The 24,256-nt window shown below is 40.1% G+C and overlaps 1 protein-coding gene across 6 annotated transcripts in view; it reads left to right on the top strand.

Annotated features, from left to right (window-relative positions):
• The window catches only part of pard3bb (par-3 family cell polarity regulator beta b), a 227,686-nt gene that overhangs the window by 117,185 nt on the left and 86,245 nt on the right, over window positions 1–24,256 (top strand). For all 6 annotated transcript variants that reach the window (XM_042425837.1, XM_042425835.1, XM_042425836.1 and 3 more), the window contains 3 exons: window positions 173–217; window positions 11,166–11,381; window positions 14,050–14,281. In XM_042425837.1, the coding sequence (XP_042281771.1) occupies window positions 173–217; window positions 11,166–11,381; window positions 14,050–14,281 (493 nt within the window). The remainder of the gene's footprint in view (window positions 1–172; window positions 218–11,165; window positions 11,382–14,049; window positions 14,282–24,256) is intronic.

Raw genomic sequence — 24,256 nt, 5'->3', positions numbered from 1 at the left:
ACAACTGGATTTGGGTTTTTTTTTTTTTTTTTTAGGAATAAGGAACACATGGACAGCAGTTTGGCTTTTGCACATTTGGCAACAAGAAATGGAAAATGTGGAAGTCAAAAGGAAAGGGAGCGTGTGTGGTTCATTAATATATGCATATTTACATATGTTTCTTTTGTTTCAGTGGCAGACGAGAGCAACGTAGGATCCCTGGTCGGAAACACCGCAGGTGAAAACACTTACAGCCTACACCTGCATATAATCTCATAATCAGTCATACACACACACTCAGGAGCACAATTAGACGCACGCACGCACACACACAAATCACTCAAATCAAAAAACAAACAGAACCAAAACAAAAAAAAGTTGCACCGGATACCTGAAAATAAAAGAAAGATCAGCACACAGCCAAGTTTCCTCAAGTGCATTGTTGCATTTCATGTGTGTGTTTGTGAACGTATGTGGACTCAATTTCTACTCAGAATGAATGAAAAAAGAAAAACAATATACACTGTATATGCATATATGTATATATACTCCACCGTATTACAAGATACAAAAAGTTCTCTATCTTCTCTTCCAATTTAAAATCTCATTTTTTTTTGTTCTGTGAGCAATCAAACCAGCTTCTTCTGTCTCTATCATCACTTTGCAGTGTTTGAAGCCACTATATACCAGAGTCCCTCTTTTTTTTTTTCTTCCCCCTCTCCAGTTTTATGTATGCCACTCCACTTTTCCTCCCGCATCCCCAGTTCTTCTGTCTCCTAGTATACCCTCGGCTCCTCTCAGCTTCCCTCTAGAAATACCTCCTTAATTTAGCCGAAGTGCAGATGAAAGGGAGCTTTGGACGAGGAACTGGAGAGAGAAGAGAAGGGCAATACTATGGCCACTTCTTAAAGATACACGTAGACAACCTAGTTCCTAAGGGGTAAGAGAGAGAGAGAGGAGAAGAGATGGCGGATGCTTCAGAACCTCTCACCTTAGTGGGCTGCACACACTTCTTTTTAAAAAGTTTGATGTCAAACTTTTCTTTTTCTCTTTTTGCCTTGAAGTTTCATTCGTGGCTACTTGAATGTAAGAGCACTCAACTGCATTCCACTCTATGCAGGTCTGTCTCGCTGTATGCCACTTTATGCTCGCCAATCAGTCCAGCCTTTTTTTTTTTCTCCACATTCTTCTGTGTCTCAGTTTATATACACGGCGGTATTGACTTTTATGTACGAGGTGCATAACCGTTTGAAAGAGAGAAAGCAAGAAGGCATGAGGTGCATGAAGGACAAGATATGTGAAGAATGCAAGGCAGAGTTTTAACATGTATTTTACTAGATTGAACTCCTAATAAAACAATAAAAAAAATACTTCTTACAGCTCAAAAGATGGGGGGAAGAAAATGTTTTTTTTTCCGTTTTAGTCTTCCGTTTCTCATTTTGGGTTTGGAGTTTAAGTGTAACTGTAGTCTAGAAAGCATGCTCAATGAGCCAGAACTCGGGACAGTGGTTAAATGTGCTCTGGACAAGATGTAGTGATGTAAAAAGGCAGGCAAGGGAACATCTCGTACAGGACAAGAGGATTACCTCAGAGGGATCAAAATGGTAAACATGAAGAGGTAAGGCTGTGTGGAAAAAAAAATACACAGACAATAGACATCTCTCTAGTGTCATCGACTCTACATTACAGACAGTATATTACAAAACACAGCCCTGACTTTTTTGTTGCCAGCACATGTAATCTGAACATCTGTTTATTTTTTCTGCTTAACTTTTATTAACTATGTCGACATTCACGTGGTCCTGTTCACTGTCAGAAAACTGTAAAATGGAAAGACCTTGAATAAATATGAATTGCTGTGTAGAAAGGGAATCAGTCTCATTGCCAATGTCTTTACTTTGTATTTTACTACCTGGAGAGCTTTCTCCATAGGGTGAATGAAATACAACAAGGAAATATGGCTTGTAATTCGGGGTGAAGTTATGAGGCAACTAAACTTATAGTTGTCAAGTAAAAGTTGATTATTTTTCATCACCAATCCCAAATATAGTAGTTTCCCAATTGCTGAACGTGGGAATGCAGCTTTATTTTATTCCCCTGGTTCATTTCAAGACTTTTTTTTTTTTTACTCAAGCCTATTTACACATTCCCCATACCTGTTGATTGTCAGCATGTCTCCTGTTTTATAATGTCACTAAGAGAGCTGTTAAAGTGAGTGTGTGCCTGGCAAGCATGACACTTTTTTTCCAAACCCACTTTCCTTTTGCTGTGATGTATTTTTTTTTTTTTTATAATTGATATGCTTCCAACAGCCCTGTGCCAGGACTTCAGACAGCTGCGCGGACTTTGGTTAAAGAGGGGGCAGTGAGGGGGTGGGGTCCTGGGAAGTGAGGGAGTTTAGAAACAGTCAGTTCTGGGAATACTGTTTTCACTTCCAGCAATGGTCTTTCCCTCCACACCCCAAGAAACCACTGAGAAACTACACCACAAGTACACTCTCTCTCTCTCTCTCTCTCTCTCTCACACACACACACACACACACGAAACTTATGGTAATATTATGGTAATGGAAAGTCTCCATCATCCTGTGGAAAATGTGAGCCTTGGAAGATTTCATATTATATTGTAATTTAGCTGAATCTGAGATGCAAAGTGACGGAAATGGGAGACCATATTACAAAGTGTGTATGTATGCATGTGTGGAGACTTTCCCTGAAAGTGAAAGGGTGCGTATGAGTCTGAGTGTTCTTGTGACTAAATGTTTTTTTTTTTCAGTGTGCGGGGGCTGCAGTTTAGCAAATTGTGTAAATTACGAAAATTTCTAAATAACCGCTGCACAGAAAAGTCTCGAATTCAACACAGGACGCACAGAAAGAATTGTTGGCAATACACCACAAGCTCTGTGTGTGTGTGTGTATGCGTCTTTGTGGTCAGACATGCCTGACGTTTCTGTGGTGGCACAGAGAAATAGGGGCACAATCATTCCAATAATTAATCAAATCAGCTGTGGAAGAGAAAACATGTGTTTCCCTTAGGTTGACTGCTTAGGGGTGGTGCTGCGGTGGGGTGAGGGTGAGGGTGAGGGTGGTGGGGTGGGGGGGGGTGGCGGTAGCAGAGAAAAACTTGAAAGAGACTCAGCAGCCAGACATTTCTCTGTGCTCTGTTTAGGAGCGGCTGAGATTGACACTGAAATGACAAGAGCCGGTCCACCTTAATGGTCAGTCCACTTTAAGTGAGCCTTGTCAGGTTAGACTAACCCATTGTCGCTAACTTCAAGGCTGACCCCCTTCACTTTTCCAGCAGTTGGGGAAACAACAAACGAGACTTTTCTCGGTCTTGAGAAGCTGCAGCATTTATTAAATGACACGGTGTAGCCTGCACTGTGCATTTACCGCCAGATTGACAACTTACCGCTAACCTTTTCCTCTACCCGACTCGCATTTACCGCCACTTTTCTGTCGCTCGCTCAACCACACACTCCGCTAGGCACACACATTATGCGCCGCCCTATTCCTTAAAGGAGCTACACTACTTTTATAACAGTACCTTTCACGTAGACATCCTTTGAAGAATGAGGAAAGGCAGAATAACTCAAAACAATTCCACAGTAACTATAATGCTATTGTGCTTGCACAGTGTGTGAGTGAAAATCATTAGTAGCCTATTGTTATTCATGATCATGTGAAATTTCAGCAGTGGCGCTCATAATTTTGCAGTGGCAGTGCGCTGCTGCGGAATGACTATAGGGGAAACACTGAGGGCAATTCCACTTAGAAATTACTCAAGACACTGTCATAATATGTAGATATGTAAGCTATATGTGAGCTATAATATATAGCTCACATAAAGAGTGTTACAGTGAAGAAAAGAAAGAAAAAAAAACAGAATATATCAGTCCATATCTTTCTCCAGTGTAGCCTGATTCTTTCCTCAAGCCACTTTAAATAGGACAGTACAGTCAAACACTCACTCTCATGCACTGAAATGAAAATTGCTGACGGGAAATAAAACAAACGGTTGCAGCTGTGTTTCTTTCACCGTGTTTTCCTTTGGTGATGGGGACAGCCCAGAGCCTCTGTGTCTCCCAGAATCAGTATATGAGAGATGTTTCCTTGTGAAAATAAATGGTGAGCAGTGCATATCCACAGGAATGATTAAAAGCTTGTCATGGAGAAGGAGAAATGTCTAGTGAGCATATGCACCCTTGTGCAAAAAAAAAAAATCTCTTTATGTATGCAATAAACAAGTGTTTTAAATGAGTGCAAGAGTGTTTGACAGACAGAAAGAATGAAACTCTTAACCGCAGTCCTTACACAGACGTTTGTTAAGATTTGAAAACTGGCTAAATGATAAATTATTCCGAGGAGACCCATACTTGTGGCGACACTCTCATTCACAAACACTGACATGCCTAAGTTTTCCACGCAGCACACTGGTATAATGTAAATACTGTAGCCAAAATGCTTGTCTGCTTTTGTCGTAACTTTCTGTTTTAATGTCTTCTTTTTTGCTAATTTTTTTTTTGTTCCTCCACCCACCACTAGTGCTCTCTCTCTCTCTCTCTCTCTCGCTCTTACTTGCCCTCACTCATTCTCTTTCTTGCCAACGCCATTCAGGCTTACAGGCTGACAAACAGGCAGGGGAGCTTAGACCAAACAACATCTCTCTGAAAATATGTTTTTGTGTGTGTGTGTGTGTGTGTGTGTGTGTGTGTGTGTGTGTGTGTGTGTGTGTGTGTGTGTGTGTGTGTGTGTGTGTGTATGATGCTGAGGGAGACTGGTGCAGTCCATTGTTTGAATCTCTCCCTAGTGGAACTTTGACTTTGATGACAGTCACACACTGACAAGACTCTGCCAAAACTGCGTCTTTAGAGAGCCACATCTCTGTATATCCCTCTCTGCCTCCCCCACTCTTATGATTGTTTCCTTCTTTCTTTCTCTTCATCTTTCTCTCTCCTCTTTTTTTTCTAGGTTTTTTTTTTTTTTTTTCAGTTTTCCATTGTTTCCCAGTCTCTCTGGCTCTTGCAGACTTTGCTGTGGATTTAACCTGAAAGCCACCTTGTTAGGATGATGTGGATTGATGGATTGATTTGTCACAGGGAGAGCAGTACGTCTTTGTGTGTGTGTCTGCGTGGGTGCGTGCATATGTGTGTGTGTGTGTGTGTGTGTGTGTGTGTGTGTGTGTGTGAACGCCACTCGACAACGCCACCACACATTAGCTCTTGACAACCGTTCTTAGACAGAGAATTCAAACAACTGAACTAAGCAATCCCTGTTTTTCCATCGTTTTACCATTACACCTCCCTTTTGTGCGCGTTTGTGCTTGAATCTGAATACCTTTTGCTTGCGTACGTGTTTTCTTTACAAGGTATCCGCCTCTCTCCTCTGTATTTCGCACACACTGACCTTTCCTTGTCTTTGTGTGTACTCTTGGCTGCCTCTCTGTATATTGAATGCCCTTTGACCCCTCTCCATCTCCCCCAGTAAGCCAATAAAGGTGAGCAGTAATCAGTAGATGGTCAGCGCTGTCGTTCCTTCGCCGGTACAGCCATTTATCTCTATCAGTCTCTACACACTGATCGTACTGTACTCTATACTGTATGATGCTTGAGAGCGAGAGGCACAAAGAGAGGGGCGGCCATTTGTTTCTGTCCTGGACTAATCGGTTACATTCCCTGTGATGGATTTATTTTCAAAGAGTTTTGTGTGTCAGTGGAGGAGTGTGTAGGCTCGCTCGTGTACATGAGAGATACCGCAACAGTCTCTCACAAATGTCGTCCACATCTCGAAACACAGGTGCAGCACTGTAGGTTTACATTGTCATTAACTAATGCTAAAAAGACTTTTTTTATACAGTGACAGATGTTTCCTTATGTTTAAGGTTGTCAAAGTTAATCTTGAGTAACAGCTAAATTTGAAAAGTAGCACATCAGGGATCCTCAGCTTGCAGACACAACAAAAAGATGCTGATACAGTACTGTAGGTGTTAACAGTAAGGAAACAATGATGATGGCAGGGGTTATTGATTGTGATTTCTATTGCTGCAAACACTTCTTTGTTCACTGTGACAAAATTACTCAGTGCAAATGAAACAGGAACTGACTAAATGATGCATTGTACCCTTTACTCTCTGTTCTGTGTGTCAGTTTAGATGTGAATCGGAGGAAATTAGAAAATCATTATTAGATTGCAATTGATGGGAGAACTTGCAAGCGTTGCAAGTCTATAGAGGTTTTTAGTGCCTGTTTAATTACACTTTTATCAAAAGACTTAGCATTCAGTACTCCACACAGCTCATGTACAAGGATAGCAATGTAGAATTATCATGAGCATCAAGCATTAAAATAGATCATTATGCTTAAGGACATGGAAAGGGAACATTGGCTTCTGTTGGTTTCTGTGGAAACCAGGCCAACCATGCTACATCTTTGAATTATTACTATATTTGGTACAGGTCTGGTGATGAATGCAATTTAGATCTTCTTTCTGAACCGTCGCTGTTCATCGCAGCGGCATCTGCATCACGCTGAGCAGGAACTAGTCGATACCGTTCTGAGACATGAGACTGAGGATGATGTCACATGTTTTTTTTTTTATTGTTTATGATGCCCATTCAATTATTATGGAGCCCCTGTGGGATAGCAAAACCTCATTTCATCTTCTGGGAGATTGAACCACATAACACACACACACACAGCCACAACGTACAGTAAATACGAGGCACTTTGCTTACAGGAATGATGCTCGCACCACAGTATAAAAAGATAGCAAACACACACACTCAGTCACACACACAGGTACTTTCCCCCAGAACACGCACATCTACCTCTTAGGAGTTCTCCGTGGTTGAGAAAGTCAGTGATTTCATAAAAACAAGTTGTTTCTCAGGGCAGTTTGTACACAGTATATCCAGTCATAGTGACTGCGGTGGGAATTGAACTGCATGTGCTTTAATGCTGTAATGTTTTTCTTAAACTCTGGGTTAGAACACAAGGGAACTTCAACCGATGGGAAGTTTAAGTCTCTCCTCACTGGAAAAAAACAGGTTTCTGGCTGTAGAAATAATACAAAAATAGAAAGCAAAAATTGAGCTGTATCTCCTTTTCAGAACCTCTAAAGTGTGGTTTGGTGCCGTAGAAGTCCGTGCTGTTGCTGAGTCTGCTGGCTTTGTTGCTGCAGCCTGCTGCTAAGCCGCTCCTTGGTGTAATTTTGACTTTCAAAGTAGCCCATTGCATTCCTGCCAACAAAATAGCCTTGGGATAGCTTGGTGTTCTCTCTCGTTTATGTTTTGTTTTTAATTCTTTCTTTCTTTCCTTTCTTCTCTCCTTCTCTTCCTCTCTCTTGTTCTCACCGCCATCCTCTCTCTCTCTCTCTCTCCCTCCGTCTTTCCCAGGCCCACTTGTTTCTTTTTCTATAGCGTCCTCTCACAGTTTCTGTTTTTCTCTGCCAACCCCCCACTCTCATATCTTCTCCCTCAAACCACTTTGTTACTCTTGTCTTGCTTGTCATCCTCTCTCTCTCTCTCTCTCTCTCTTTCTCTCTCTCTCTCTCTCTCTCTCTCTCTTTAAAAGCAGCTTAATTCTATCATCTTACAGTTGGACAGCAGTAATTACATTTATGACACAAATCCTGCTACTCACAGCAAAATACTTTATGTGTGTGAGACCAAGTGTGTGTTTGTGTGTATGTTTGAGTATGTGGATGCATGCTCAGCAACCACTGTCTGTGTACTTACATATTTGTATGTGTCGTTGTGTGTGTGTGTGTGTGTGTGTGTGTGTGTGTGTACTGGTTATTCCCTGATAACCCAACACCACTAAGCTATTTATAATAGTATTTATTTCATCCTCCTACCCAACCCTCTGCAAACAGACATGTTTGGACTCAGAGGTCACTCTCTGTGTACATACTGTGTGCTCTTCTGTATTAGACTTCTTAAACTGACAGCAGTTACCCTCAAACTTTGTAGTTTCCCCCCAGTGGAAAACGAACCTTGACCCCCGGCTCCTTGCATTGAGTTTCACTGAACAGCATCACAGGAACATTTCATAAGGAACGTATTAATCTACAGAAAGCCATGCGTGACGAAATAGTGATATGTACAAATCTAGGCATGTCTTTTGAGTTTAAGTATGCTGGATTATGAATGCATTGTAACTGAAATGAAAACGTTAGCCGCTTGTTTAGCTTTAAGGGTACTTGTGTTTTGAGAGTGTTGCTGGCAACTGCAAACATGTTGGCCTGAAAAGTTTAGAGTGTGAATAAAGGGAATAATACATCAAAAATCCTGGACATTTCATGTCAAGTTTATTCATGCATTCGGTGGCCTTGGTTCAAATGTTACTGGCAGCTCTTACCCGCAGTCCTTAGAGCTTTAAAACAGTGGATTATCTATTCAAATGGGCATATGTAACCTTTATTAAGAAAACACAGAACTCTCCGCTCTAGAATAAAGATATGTTTTTGTATTCACTGTGTCTCTTTCAACTTTTTTTTTTAACCCTTTTCTTCAAAGATTGTAGACTGTTCTGTGCTCTTTGGCCAATGATCTATTAAATTTATCTCTCAGTACATTTTCCTTCAGGCTGGTGTTCAAGAGTGCAGGGTGGGATCAAGTTTTTGGCAGTTGTAAAGTCGGTCATCGGTGGTCATAAGTAGGGCTGAATGGTTTTGAAAAAAAATATCTAATTACGATTATTGCAATTGTGATATGATTTGCGATATTAGAGGGATCATAATTATTACGTCATTATTCTCATTTTCAATGAGAAACATATTAAAATGATAATGATTTTTGTGGGGATCTGTACTAAAAAAAGATGTTTTCTTAAGTCTGCAGAATATGATGTGTAGGCCAGGACATCTCTGCAGCATGCAATGGTATAAAATGGTATTTTGACACACATTTCTCTTGAAACAAATATTGCGCCTCCTGCGATTTGAAAATTGCAGTAGACCATATTGCGATTTTGAGAAAATTTCAATTAACTAGTCATAACCATTGCAAATGTTTTCGTACAGGTGGGCTGCGCGATACAGTTAAGCAGTTAACAGCCTATCATGCCCTGTGACAGGCATAGAAATGCTGAGCACGTCCAGTGAACCTTGATTTCAGATCAGGATTGCAAGTGTAAAAGAATTAAGTGACTAACTGCAAAGACAAATGCACATTTGAGAGTTCACTGGTATAACAGCCATAGACACTGATCTACAAAGTTGTGAAAAAAAGTTTTTAAAGTGACATTACACAGTGTAGTGTACAGTACAGGACACTACCTATCTGTTCGAAAACTGTGTAGGATTTACTAGTAAAAAGGTTTGAATTTAATACATTGCCTTGACTTTTGGCATTGAGTTTGAGGCTGTTATTGACTGAGAGTTTTAGGGTCATGAGCAAAAGTGTATTTCACTGATGACATAAAGATACTTCCCTGTTTTTTAAAAAAAATATTTCAATGAACAGAAAGTTTCTATTATTATGGGTTTTATGCCTATTAATCTAAGACCCACTTACTATATAATACATGTCATAGAGTCACTGTCATTGAAATTACATTCCTGCAATTTTGTGGAATTTCTCAAAATTTGATTCTTACATAGTACATAGTGGGTTGAATACCGTGGAGTATTATTTACTGTTACAGTGTGACAAAGACAGTTATCTTCTGTAATGTGTCTGTTCAGATCTGTTCAGCTTTATCAAAAAAAACCTACAGTTTCAAATTTATATTTAATATAGATTAACTACATGTCACGTAAATGATGTTACTTCTTCAGTATGAATGTCATATGGACTGTGTTTATGGATGGGAGTGTCACCAGTCATGGCCCTTGTCCATTTCCCCTCCTAGCAGCCGACTTACATTATGCATGTGCATACATTCCATGTGTGTTATTACTCTGTGTGTGTGTGTGTGTGTGTGTGTGTGTGTTTGGTTAATGGTTGTTTAAATAGATGTGGAAGTCACATCAACCCTCTCATCTTCCCTGCTCTGAGGAAAACACACACACACACACATACACACGCACACACACACACAGTCATGTGTATAGGGAATCATTAGCTAAAGTGATTCTGCTTTAGCTATCATGAATCACAGTGGCATCATATCGACAAGCCAGAGCCAGCAAGGAATCCAAAATGTGTGTGCGTGTGTGTATGTGTGTATAAGGATTACCAGTATTTTGAGCTGGCAGCAAGCCCAGCCTTCCTCCCTTCATCCCATTTTTCTCTGTCTTCCTCTCTGCCACCATGGTATTCCCCAGAGGAAACTTAATTTTCTCTCTATCTGTCCCCTGTGTCCCTCTCCTCCCCATCTCGCCCACCATCAGTGTCTCCCTGTTTTTAGATGGCACACCGCGGCAAACTAAATTGGAAGGACACGTTAACTTCTCTCCCCTTTTTTTGTGCTACAATCAGCAATCATCAGACATGGTGGGAACATTACGGGGGGTTTGAAGCTGAACTTGGACCAGCTTCAGCAGTCAGAATGTCATTGGCTTTGGTTGGGTCTCTGCAGCAGCATAGCAACTATTGCTAGGTAGCCTGCTTAATGCAGAGCCCGCAAGGGTGGCATGCCTCGCTATTTTAACCCACTTGTGAAGTGTATATGCAGGGAAATTGTGAACCTTCACAGCATGTCTTTGCTTTACTCTCCCTTGAATACTTCCACTATTGCCCTGTCTTATCATCCATCGCTCTCCTCTTCATCATTCTTTCTGCTGCATCCCTCCCTCCCTCAGTAATATCTCTCTCAGTATACTTGTAATGATGGATGGAGAACCAGTAACAGTAAAGCAGACCTCACATCCATCACAAACTCAACAACAGCATAGTTAACTGCATCATTTTTTTTTTTTTTTCCCCTTTCTCTACTCTCCTGTGTGTAGCCATGTCATTGTCTTTCTGGCTCCTAGCCAGTGTCTCCATGGGCTTTTTAACCCAATCAGAGCAAAACACAGCAGGGTAAACTTATTATTTGACAACCTAATCAGACCTGGGAAAAATGGGCACATCCCACTAAACCATTTCGCTCTATAAAATATTGATAATAAATGTCAGCTCTGGCTTTATGAGGTAGTTTTATTGTTTTTAAAATTCAAATGGTTTCAACTGGCGCTGATACATAATGCATCCCTTACCCTATATTTCTCTCTCTGTCTCTCTCTCTCTCTCCCCCCTTTTAGCTCCATCGACTCCTGTGGAACTCGGCCCTACCCTCGGCCTGAAAAAGTCCAGCTCGTTGGAGAGTCTCCAGACCGCCATGTCAGAGGTTAACAGAAAAAACGAACTCCTCCCCTTCCACCGTCCTCGCCCGAATATGATCAGAGGAAGAGGCTGCAACGAGAGCTTCAGAGCAGCTATTGATAAATCCTATGATGGGCCGCCTGAGGATGATGATGGTAAGAGTTAGTGTGTAGAATTTGTCTTGTAGAGGCAAAATAATTCAACACTCAATTACACTGAAACTTCAGAGTATTTTGCACTTTTTGACCACACCCCTACCAGTGATGTCACAGCAGTTATTTCACTCTTTACAGTTAATACCATTTTCAAACTGACAGGGATTTAGTATCTGTATAATTCACATGTAACGGTTGACATACAGTATATCTTCAATGATGGATTCTTCATACACGGTGATTGATGCGTACTCATGGCTTACTTCCATGTGCAACGTATTCCCCAATCACAGTTTCTCCAGCAAAGCAAATCAAGGGGTATTAGCAGAAGTTCACCACACCTCAAAAGTGTCAACACATTCATTATTACGAACCAATACAGAAGCAATCGCCCTACAGTATGTGAGTCAATGTTGAGTTTGGCTTTAAATATTTATCGAGGAACTAAATGGTAGCTGCTCGGTTTTGTTTCATTGGGAGGTGCGGTTCAATTCCCAGCCGTGTTATTAGCAGCGAACTCTTATCAGTCACCACCAGAGTAATGAGTCGGGCTGTTTCAGATCACTACACTACACACAGGATAGGACTAATAGGGCATGTCAACACCACACACGCAGCGGCCACATCTGTCACCACCATTATAAACGTTCAACACTTGGAGAGCTGCTGTTAATTGACAGAGAACAGTTCTCTGACGCACACTCAGGAAATCCTTTTCTTTCTTTCTCTTTCTCTATATTTGTAAATCCGTGAGTATAAATGATATCTTCAATTCAACGTCAAATGTAAATGTTTGTCAGCTACAATCTATGAGCTTTTGAGAGGCGGAACAGTTTTACCTACTGGTGATTAGGAAGGCAAACATCGCTAACAGTTTGAATACTCAGTCAGGGTTCATGCCAATACTAGCACTTGAACGCTACCCAGGGCGTGTCTTGCCAAGAAAGGCAGTGGGATCCATAATAACGTGTAGCTGATGCATTGTGTCGGATCATTGGCTGAATCCAGCTAATACCACAGCGCTTCACAGATTCCAGTGAATTCAGTTGTCAAGAGGTCTTTTCACTCGGGGCTTTGAGTCACTAGCTTTGATGTTTTCTTGTCAGCTGGGATGGATTATAGTGGTGAATAGTTGTTTCTGTCATTCTCTGCTTGTCTTTCTTCACATTTTGCTACCTTCACTCGTGTGTTATACCTTCCCTCTCTTTTTGTTTCTGTTTTTCTTTGTTTGTCTTTATTCACACGCCATCTCTATAAGCGGTAGGGATCACTCATAAAAAAGAGCAAATTCTTATATTTGTGGTTTGGAATGAGCTCTGTATCATGTTAGGATTTAGTGGAGTTGAACAAATAGTCCAGTGATTTGCTTAATATGATAGCACATGGCTAAATAGCTCACCTGCACAGTATCAATGTTGGTCTTTAGAAAAAAAATCAGTACGGAGAGACTGCTGCAACATCCAAGTACAACCCGATCAGTCTCGATTCACCAAATCTTTGAAGTGGATCAGAATAAACCAGTGGTCTGCACACATTTTGTGTTCAGATTTTAAGAAAAACATATATAAATACACCTATAAAGTATAAATAAAATGAATTATTTGTGAGTGATTCTCATTATTTGTCATAAAGAACTCTCACTATAACTCTTGAATATATATTTTGTGTGCAGACAGACGTTGATTTAGTGCACACACACACACACACACACACACACACACACGTATACAATTACAATTTCATTCTGTTGCTAGACAGTTTTTTTAATTAAGGCTGAAGTGAATGTCCACACAAAGTTAAATCTCAATTGAAGTAACTAATTTAGTTTTGTTATCTTATAAAATCTGACAAGTGGTCTGTGTGTGTGTGTGTGTGTGTGTGTGTGTGTGTGTGTGTGTATGCGTGCGTGTGTGCGCGCGCGTGCATGTGTGTGCGATTGTTGTTATTCAAGGCCAGGTCTCCAGTCTGTCGAAGAAGTAATGAGGCATCACAGTTACGCTTTGAACATTTTCACTTTCTTATTCCTAAGAGTTAATTAATTCACTGTAGTGTTAATAAATCTGCCACGGAGATGTGGAGTGGAGAAAGTTTAGCATTATGTCGTCGTGTGTATTCGTGCTGGTGATATATACCTTGTTGTTTAATTGTTTCTTTTTGTTAATACGCATCGCTGTGTGTGTTTGTGTGATACCACCTGTTATGTGGTCTTCATTGTATTTTACCATTATGATAGTCGCTCTGGATGAGGGCGTTAGCTGAACACCAACACTAAATGTTCACTGGGACCCTCTTCCTCCAGCACTGAACTCTTCTCCTTATTCATTTAAACTTCATGACTGACTTAGCACTATCTAAAAACATTAAAATGATATATGATCTGCCTATTTGACCACAGGCCGTGCCCCAATCTCCCTGTTAGCTTTGAACTGCTCCCTCAAAAAAAAGGGATTCTCGGGATGGTTTGGAATAATTAATGTTAGCTGTTGATCAAGCCATTAGTGAGCTGGGTTGTAGTAAACAATATAAGATTAAATCCAGCTTCAAATAATTAATTATCTTCAATTTATAAGAAATAGCTTTGGTGGGAAATCACTCATTAATTGATTTAACTGTGTTTCATCCCCCACTGTCTCTAATCCTCTTTCTTGCTTTCTTCCTTTTCCTCTAGATGACGGTTCAGAGCAGAGTTCAGGCCGGGACACCCCGGCAAGTAGTTCATCCCGCCAGGGAGTTGGAGATCAGATAGAGGAGAAAGCAGGCAAAAAAAACAAGAAAAAGAAAGCGAAAACAAAGAAGAAAGAAAAGACCAAGGGGAAAGGAAAAGAAAAAGAGAAGAAGAAAGCAGAAGAATCTGAAGAGACAGAAAAGAAGAGCAAGAAAATAGGATTCGGCCTGCTGAGGTGAGTAACTGTGTGTGTGTGTGTGTGTGTGTAAGAGAGAGCCTGTGAGAGATAGAAGGAAATGGAGATGAGTATGTTGTTGTATGTTTTAGATAGAGGAAAGTGTAGAGAGACAGGAAACAGGGGTAGAGAGATGGCTATGACAAAACCCAGATGTTGCAGTTGTGTGGTAGGCTTCATAACCAGTAGGCTACCAGGGCGCCGGGAGCTGATTAATTTCAAAACTGTTGGTCTTCAGTTTGTATTTATGGTCATATTATTTTACTGTATGTGTATTTCTTTGTATGCAAAATGACCAAGACAGGTAAAATCACTTCTATCCAGCGTTTGACGTCAGTAGGTGTTGAATACTGTTGTAATTGGTTGGAAAGCAACCGTTCCAGTTACAGCAGTGTTTGTGTTTAGTGTAATATGGATTCAGCAGTGATGTTCTTACTACACACATTTACACTTTACTAATCTGAATATCTCATCCAGGTACAAACAGATAATAAACATGTTGTAAACTGTAAATATAGACTAATTATTTATCTTTTTCAACATTGCCTAATTCAGTCGATTATCTCCATCAATAGGTTTAACACACTGGTTCTGTCTGTCCTGTATCTATCTACAGTAGGTTATTATTATTATACATATTACATATTGTATTAGGAAACAACTCTGTCTTTGTCCAGTGTCAGAAAATGAGACGGAGTCAGACAATCTGATATCCTAATCCTCAAACATGTATAAACTTTTTTTCTCTCAATATACTGTAGGCGCATAAACTAGCACAGTGTCTTTAGACCTCCATTCATACAGTATTAGACAAAAAAAAAAACCCCAAAAAACCCTAAAACATGAACACACCAAGGTCTTTTTCCCCTCATGAAACACTATCACATGCTCACAGGCACACAGAAACCACTTTAAGAGCGGTGCCCCAATTTCCTTAAGAGGTGCTTAAAATTATCTGTCAGAACTATTTCATGTGATTAACTTTAACACTATATCTTCCAGTGTGAAAGAGGGCAAAGATACACACACACACACACACACACATACACACAGCTAAAAAGGGTGTTTCAATGAACAATTTGTACTTTCTACCTTAATTTGAACTTAATTTCAGGTTGTGTGTGTTTTTTTTTTCACCATGGTTGTTACTGAAATGGGATTTCACATGACCATTACATAGATACAGATCTTTGAGAAAAACACTTGCATGCAATTTATTCTACAAAAAAAAACAAAAACGCACCCTTTCAAAATAACACTCACAAAAGCGGTCTGTATGAACCAGAGCACAGAAAAACACTTCCAGATTTCAAAGTCACATTTTATCACAATGATTATATCTCAGAGTCGCTCGTTATTTATAGTGAAATATTAGGCAATTAGACTAATATGCACTCATTTGACTAAATTGAATACATTCAGTGCTCACTTCTTTGAAACACACCTTATTCTTCAACACTTCTCCATCCTCCGTGCTCGCTTTCTCTCATATCTACAGTAGTCAGTCATCGACGAGAGATTTTCTTATGATGAGCAGAAATGTTCCTTTTTATGATATTAAAATGCTGTCATCGCCAGTTCAGAGAGTGTAAATGGGTCTTTACTCCTTTTGTGCACCAAAAGTGGAAATTTAAATGGATAAGTGGATGGATTGAGGTTTGTGGTATGTTCTTTTTTACGGTCACCCGCTTATTTTTTTATTATTGTAATTTAATGTCAGACCCACCAACCCTCTTACCTACCTGCTTCTCTTTTTTACTGTCAATTCCACCTGAAGTATCAGCCCCTTTAGCCTATCATTACACACAAAATGCAACTTTAGGATGTATAAAAACAGCTTTATCAGATGTTGAATTAAGCTTAAAGTGTGTGGATTATTATATAGAGTCGTTGCAGTTGAGTTGTTCCTATTAAACTTTGTAATGCTTTGAGCTCCACAAATAAAATACCATTCACCTCCATTTTTATTGGGTCGGCAACAGACATCTGAGCAGCAGATATCCTACACCACTAGTGGTAAATTGGAAAATATTTGTTTTTGTGAATTGGGTGAACTGACCATATAATCCAATGTAAATAATTCCAAATTTAGTGATGTAACACAATTTCAAAACATCATGTTTCAGCCGCAGTTGGACTCCACCTTGGAATATGCTCCATTACATATAACTAGGTAGCGGTTAGCTGATATTTTTGACTGATGAATAAGAACATTTAATTATTGTTATTGTTCCTATAATGGATTGTTCCGATAATCCGATAATGTGGACTACCATTTGAAAACCTCTCTCTAGCTGTCCTTTCTCATTCATGACACAATTATTTCTGTCTTATGACTGCCTTCCAGGAGAGACTGTCTGAAAATATGCACTGTTATCTCTGTATTTAAACAATATCACATCTCCCCCATCACCCCTCCCCTCTCTGGCTTTTCACTCTGCCTTTGAGTGAAGTCGTCTGGAACAATTATAAACACATCTGATTTCTGATGTGGTCACGTTTTAAGTAACTGGTTCTGAGCGACCATGAATCGAGCTTTAGAGTGGAGCAGGTGGATGGTAGTGATGATGTCGATATTTGACCAGAACACTTATGTTATTGCAGCCATATGTGTACATGTTACCAAAATAATCGCTTGTCCATAGTGATTTCACAGGTCATTCAGCGCCAAGTCCGATTTCACGTGTAATGATCATAAAATCACAGCTCCTTAATCCTTTGTCGTTAGGTGTTGTAAAATAGTCACATAATATGCTCGTTAATTTAATTTGTTGTCTGAAATTAATTATTTGGTCATTGCGATTCTGTTGATTAAAACACTAACAAGAGCAAAGAGACAGCTGCTTATCAATAGATTACAGTTATCTTTTACAGACAAGCGTTGGTAACTATGATGCCTTAATCCAAAATTATGTACAGATAAAGACTCTGTGTCTCTGAGGTGTAGATGCATTTTACTATCTTGTCTAAATTATACTTGTTTTTTTGTTAGTGAGTCAGTCAAACAATCAAGAAATTTTTCAGCAAAACTGTTCTATGGTGTTAAAGTGGAGCAATGTGCAAGTTATGTTTCACCAATGGCTCACTGGTGGCACAATGTGATATATTCATTCCTTCTTTGCCTTCCTCTTTTCCGCAATCCCTTCTCCTTTATAGCCCCAAGCGACTACTTTACACGCCTAAAGTTATCTTTTCGTTCACCTCCTTCCCTCCATCACTCTGTCATACCATCTTAGCAATGTCTTAAGTGCCACAGAGTTCAGTAAAGGTTACACCTAATCCCTCCTTTCTGTGTTCATCCATCTCTCTTCAGCCTATATACCACTCCGTTTGATTATAGTCTGCGCAGCCTATGCAGCGCACCCCAAAAATATCTTCAGTTTAATCTAACCGCACCTTTCTTGTACGCACCTCTCCATCCATCCTCCCATCTTTTCATCTAACCATCCATCCTTCCGAGCCTTAAGTGTCTCAAGAAACCGTATAACACACCCAAGGATATTTTTAGAGCCTTCCACTACAAACCCATCTCTCATCATCCATAAGAGGGTCTTGATTAGAGCCCAGTGATAATCTCAACCTTTCTCTCCTTCTCCTCTTTCTAGTCATATTTCTGTAACGTCTCTCCCTCTCCCTCCATCCCCAACACACACCCCTAATCTTTGCATCATTCCAATTTTTCCTCTCCGTCTGCTCCCCCCCTCCAGCCCCCCCAGCTTCAGCTCCCTATCTGCGTTTGATTGCTTGTAATGGTGGGAGACTGAGAAGGCAAATTGGTGCTATTCAGAGGAGTTCAATCTAGGCCGAGCTGCTGATTTGTCACATTCATCTAAAGCCAACTTTGACTAGCCTAATGGTCTGGAGGAAAGGTGGTATGAGATACTCAACCTTACTCCCAAGTCCTCTGGTTTTACAGTAGGAAATGGTAATGTTTATCATTGGCTGGTTCACACATTTGATAGGATCTCTTTACCAACTACTATATTATATTTATATCCAATGCGCCAGCTGCAAAAACTCTCACTGCATTCCAATACCGAATTTCTCTCTTATGGTAGAAATCTCTTCACTGGTTTCCCCAAATTCAACCATAATTGCCAAAAAAGTGCAGATTCCACTTGGTTCCTCACATTAATGAGTAACGAGAGTAGAAGTGTAGAAAGATCTAATGTAATTATTGTCACGTTTAATTGACACTGTGAGCAGACATTAATGTTTGTTTAAAATGCCCTTTAAAGTGGACAGCTGGCTTTGTCATCTGGACCGCTGCCACCTGCCAATCAGAAATGCCAATCATCTACGTGTGTGTGCGCGCACGCTCGCACTCACATTATTAACATCCTAATATCATGGATATTCATGTGGTGATAAAACATGATTAGCCACAGAGTCAGATGTTTGTCATATAGTTGGCACACGGTTACTGTGAATCTTCCTCGTGTGTGTGTGCATGTTCTCTGCAAATTGTCTGCAGTTGTGTGGCCTTAATATCTCTCCAAACTCTGTATATTTTATTCTTTATTGCTCAGACAGTTAAAGTTGATATTCAAACAAATCTGGCAACCCTCCTAACAATTGTACACACACACACACACACACACACACATATATATACATACAACCGTAATTTAACACTCTATAAACATAATTAACTTGGGTTGTGGGAATGGTTCTGCTGTCATCTGTGTTTATATGTGTGTGTGTGTGTGTGTGGCCGGCTGTGAAAGGGAGAGAGAGAGAGAGAGAGACTGTCTGTACAAATGAAAATATGGTAATCTATTAGGTGAGACTGGAAATGGATAAGGTCCACCAGAACCAGAGCGGTACAGGCGCTGCAGTCACGCAGCGCATCGTGTGTGTGTGTGTGTGTGTGTGATTGTTGACGTGCATTATAATATTATGTGTGCATGCTGTTCGTTTTCAGATTTAAAACGGTGTGAATTTATGAGAATCAATGATAATGAATGCACGGTTGTAATCATGCACTGCTGTACTCACCTCCATCACCGTTCTAACTGCTGTATTAATGAAAAAAATAGTTTGTTTTACTGTAGCAAGACTCAAAACTAAAAGAGCAGCATAAATAGAGTATGCAGCCACCGACCAAAGACTGAATGAATAGGGGAAAAAAAACAAAAAAACGTCGGGGTTGGGCAGGACAAAAAACTTGAGGTCACAATTAGAGCATCATCCTTCTTTTTCAGCCTTGAATCTGCTACCTTTCCATTACCTCCCAATGATGCCTATAATTACTCTCTTCCCCCATATTTTCCCCCTTTTCCTTCTTTCTCTTCTCTCTCTCTCTCTCTCTCTCTCTGCTCTCACCAGCTGGTCACAATGCAGCACCTCTTTTAGACTTAAAGTGCTCCATCGTTTGGACTATTATCCCATCTCAACGGTGGGGCCCATTAGGACTGAGTAGCTCCATTGTAGGTTCTATTTTGGTTGAGCCCCATGCAAGGCTTAGTAGCCCAAGTCTGTACATATTGTATGCCTGTGTGTGTCTGATTGTGTGAGCGCGGTGCGCGTAGATGAAAGGGTTGATGGTAGAAAATGGACTTACTCTGTTGCCGCGGTCCCTATCATTCGCAGGAGACTCTGATTGGGAACACGCCATTAAATTCAAATCATCTGCAAAATAGTATGAGTGTGTTTCAGGAACGCGCTGTAAGGTGGCTCGGATGGAAATTGTGTATGTGTGCATGTGTTTGGATTAAACTGTCTGTGACTGTGTGATCTGTAAAATGGTTACAGATAAAGACAGTTGTTCTGAACATGAGTTTTTGTTAGTTTGATATGTGTTACTGTATTTTTGGCATTTGTTAGGTGATGCTAAGGGACTAAAATAAAAAAAAAAAACAATGCAAAAACCAAAAATAATTCAAGAAATACTGTTGCCACATATTGTGTTGCAGAATGTTATGCAGTTATAGAGATTACAACAATAAGGCATTGATGAAGATAGCTAAATGTTATGTTTATATTCGTATATTTTTAAGCCAACACATCCAGACAACAGTAACAGGAAAACTCAATGATCCATAACACTGATCAGACTTAAATGATAGTCTGCTCCATCATTGTCCCCTTCCTCCTGAAGTGGGTATCCTGTTTTCTGTGTATTGTCATACCTGACAAAGGTACTGCATCTTGTTAATGGCCAGCGCTAATTAGCTAGCGTGTTGTTCTGCTATGTCGTCTTTTCACTGCACATAACATAAAACAACATGGTCAGGTTTGGGTAAAGCAAAGGCTGCCCCTTAAAGTTCTTTATGCAGGATTAAACTCTTTCTTCCGGCTAGACATGGTTTGTTATTGTTTTGTAATCAGAGAGAACATGCTTGAAAGGGGGGGGAAGGAACCACCGGCTGCCAATCAAACATCATGACAGGAAATCATTGGGGTGTCACTGTCTGATGTCATGCTTGCCAATCAACAGTGTGTGTGTGTGTATACGCTTGCATGTGAATTTGTGCTTCCTTACATCACACACATCAGGGTGGGTCTGTCAGCTGTGTGTGTGTGTGTGTGTGTGTCCGCGTGCATGTGCTCGTTATCACTGCACACTTGTCAATCATTCATTCCCTCAGGGATCCATTTGCCAATGATAGCAAAGGGAGGCGTGTCTGGGGAGTGACAGAGGGAGCGGGTGAGAGGAGAGAAGAAGAATAGAAAGAATAGGTGAAGTGAGAGTCACAGATGTTTGCACTCGTTTTCTACTCGTTTGTCAGTCCTCATGTACTATTCAGAGGCACACGTGTGGAACAACCCTCTGAACAGTCTGCTCAGTGTTGTGTGACTGTTGTATGTTGTATTTCTTAGGCTGTTGAAAGCAGTTTTATAGCTCTTGATGTTTTATGTTTAAGTAATGCTGGCCACTCCTCACCTCCGCAAGGTGTTCGGTGTAAGGTCAAGATTAGAACATGTGTAGGTTAGGTTTGGGTTTTAGGTCAGTGATCATCTGTACAACCCTGTGTGTTCATGATTCTGGTATTCATCTATGACCGGGGAGTTCTCTCTAGTGCATTCATGACAAAAAAAACAGAAACAAAGCAACCACACCGTTTTTAAAAGTGTCACAAAATGTGAAACAATACAAGAAAATGCCAATTTTACACAAACAATGTAAAGATAAGTTGCACCTGTCTTTAGCAAACTAAGCTAAAGCTAAACCCAAAATAACACAGCACTCAGGCTCATACAGTCTTACTGGCCATCTGCTATGATGGCACACGCAGTAAAAATATTTGAAAGATTTGGAATGACAGCGTTGACACACTGATGGAGTATTATAACATTACCTGCTGCCAGTCGTTCTGTTTAATGAAGATGATCTGTTCATTTTGATGATCTGTTCATTTTGTCTTGTGAGAAATGATGTGGATATACTATGTACAACAGATTTTGTGGTATAGATACTGATGACTTTACATCAACTCTCACATTTTTTCTCTCTGATCAGACATCAGACTCAGTAAATAGTTGTTGTTTTTTTTCAACCTACCTTTTCCTACACAGATGGAAGCTTTAAGGAACCTGTGTACATATTTCTAATTAAATCTTCCTCACATGCAAATGAGTAGCTGTACACTTTACATACAGATTGTGGTGTTAGGTCATGAATATTCATGAGTTATTCTGTTCCCACTAATGATAAATACAAGAGGTAATGCATTTATCCAAACTGGCTGCTAGTCAGCTGTTCTTACTCTGATATTCCTTGTGAAACGAAGCTCAAGTGATGATGTCGTAACTTGGAAATTTTAAAATGTTTTCCGGGCATTAAGCTAGTTTGTGTGTGTGTGTGTGTGTGCGTGTGTACATGATGTGACTCTTTCTACTTTTTAGTAGCAAGATAAATCATAAAATGACAAAAAAACTAGTTTCACATTTAGAAAATCTCTAAGTTTCTACATGTGCGCGATGGTGGCGCTTAGATAACGGTTTGTAATTTAAAGGGTTTTATGTCACTAATGTTATATGTTGAATTGTATGTCTGTGGCCTCTATATATATTAGGCTTCACTATTTTCTGTGTGTCCCTTGTGTGTGTGTGTGTAACAGTATAAAAAGGGACCGGAGAGATAGGTATCATTATTTTGTAGTAGTCCATTATCTTTGTACATTTCTCTCCTCACTCTGTGCCAGATTTACTAAATGATGTTGTGCCGGTCTGCGCCGCGGTTTTCATTGAATTTGCGGCTGCAATCAGTGCCTGGATTACTAAGATGCAACTCATTACGCAGTCAGCTCCTGGACGACAGCTGATACTACCCTTCAGGTGCGTTCGGTGAGGGAAGGAAAGCTCATGGGCGGCAGTTCAGCGGCAGTATTCCTACGAGATCACCAAGCTCAGAAAAGAAATAATAACTCAAGAACCTTGATTGTAATTTTTTTTTTTTTAAATCTTGCCATCTTGCATCTTCTTCTACTCTACCTGAGAAAAACTGCCATTATTCAAAAAATTACTTTTAAAATTATTAGATGATAATCTTTAGCATGAATCTAATTATGAATACATGAGGAGGCAATCCACACTGTAATGGGAAATAAAAAGGAGAAATAATAAGACGAATCAAACTGTAGTGATTATACACTTGCACACTGAATGGCCTTAGTAAATCCAGCAGGATTTATATAATCAACCTCTGTTAACATCTTCTAATATTGTCTCCTTCTATTATTTGCACAATCCCCCCCCGTAAATGCAAATGCAATGAGGAGAGATGCACAAACGACACCCGAACTGCAGCTCCAGCCTGTTGCGTTTGTTTTGATAAATACAGCACATGTGTTTGGGGCACAATGCCTGGAAAAACCTGTGCAATATGGCTCTGTGTATCTCCCTTCTTCAGACCTGCGTTTTGCTGCTACATGTAGATAAATCAAACACAGTCACAGATGGTCGCTTGTTTTATTGTAATCAGCGTTGTTCTGAGAAACTGACCCCATGGAGAAAACACCTTCACACAATGAACACAGGGAGGTAGAGAAGGCAGGAATAAATAATAAATAAATAAAAAAATAAAAAACGAAAGAGAGAAAGCAAGGTCAGTGTCCAGTAGCCATATAACACACTCTGTATTAAAGGCTCCTAATCTAGATACTTTTATATATTTCACTTGCTGGCTCCAGCTGAGGCTTCATATATCTCTCACTTCTCAGGTTTTGTCTTATCTATCTACTTCCATCTGCTTTATCTTTCCTTGTATGGGTTATGTGCATGGGCTCTACTCAGTAAGCTTTATGTCTTGACAGTGATTAGCGGTTAAGGTTAAATTTAAAAGTATTTTGAGTTATAGTCCCTTCTGTTTCTGTTAGATGTTTCATTAAAGGGCATTAAAAGTCAGTCTGGCTCACTCTGTATCTCTTTCAACTAATACATAGTACACAGAATCCAGCTTTATCCTCAGTTTTTCATCTTTTCATTTTTAATTTTTAAATCCAAGACAAGGAAAAGAACAGGGATGACAAGGAGAATAGAAGAGAGAGAGAGAGGAGGGGATGGGAGATGTTAAGTGCAATGAGAGAAGTGTTTGATACCAAGGGATGAAACATAGAGATGAAGGGGCGGAGGTGAGGTGAGCTATGGACAGAAAAAAAAGAGAGAGGGTAATGAGAGAAAATGAAGACATGGCTGAGGTAAAAGAGGAGGAAAGGGTAAAATCAAGAGAGGTGAAAGAGAGGTAAGTGAGGGGAAGAGAGAGTTGAAGGAAAGGGTAAGCTTGTAACACTGTAGGTTGAAGTAATTAGAGCAAGTCTTGTCCCCGGTGAGCTAAATACACACACACACACACACACACACACACACACACACACACACACACTGTTAACGCATTCATGGTTATAGTCCTTCATTGCCCATTGAGGCCCCGTCTATGGGTGGTACTCTTTACCCGGCAGTCCACATCAAGCATTTCAAAGAAACACTGCTCACACATATTACCCCTTTGTGTATGTGATCTATAAACTAAAG

The sequence above is a fragment of the Thunnus maccoyii genome, chromosome 11 (genome assembly GCF_910596095.1).
Source record: "Thunnus maccoyii chromosome 11, fThuMac1.1, whole genome shotgun sequence".
Classification (NCBI taxonomy): domain Eukaryota; kingdom Metazoa; phylum Chordata; class Actinopteri; order Scombriformes; family Scombridae; genus Thunnus; species Thunnus maccoyii.
Note: the sequence above shows the minus strand (reverse complement) of the source record. Positions and strands in the feature narration are given on the sequence as shown.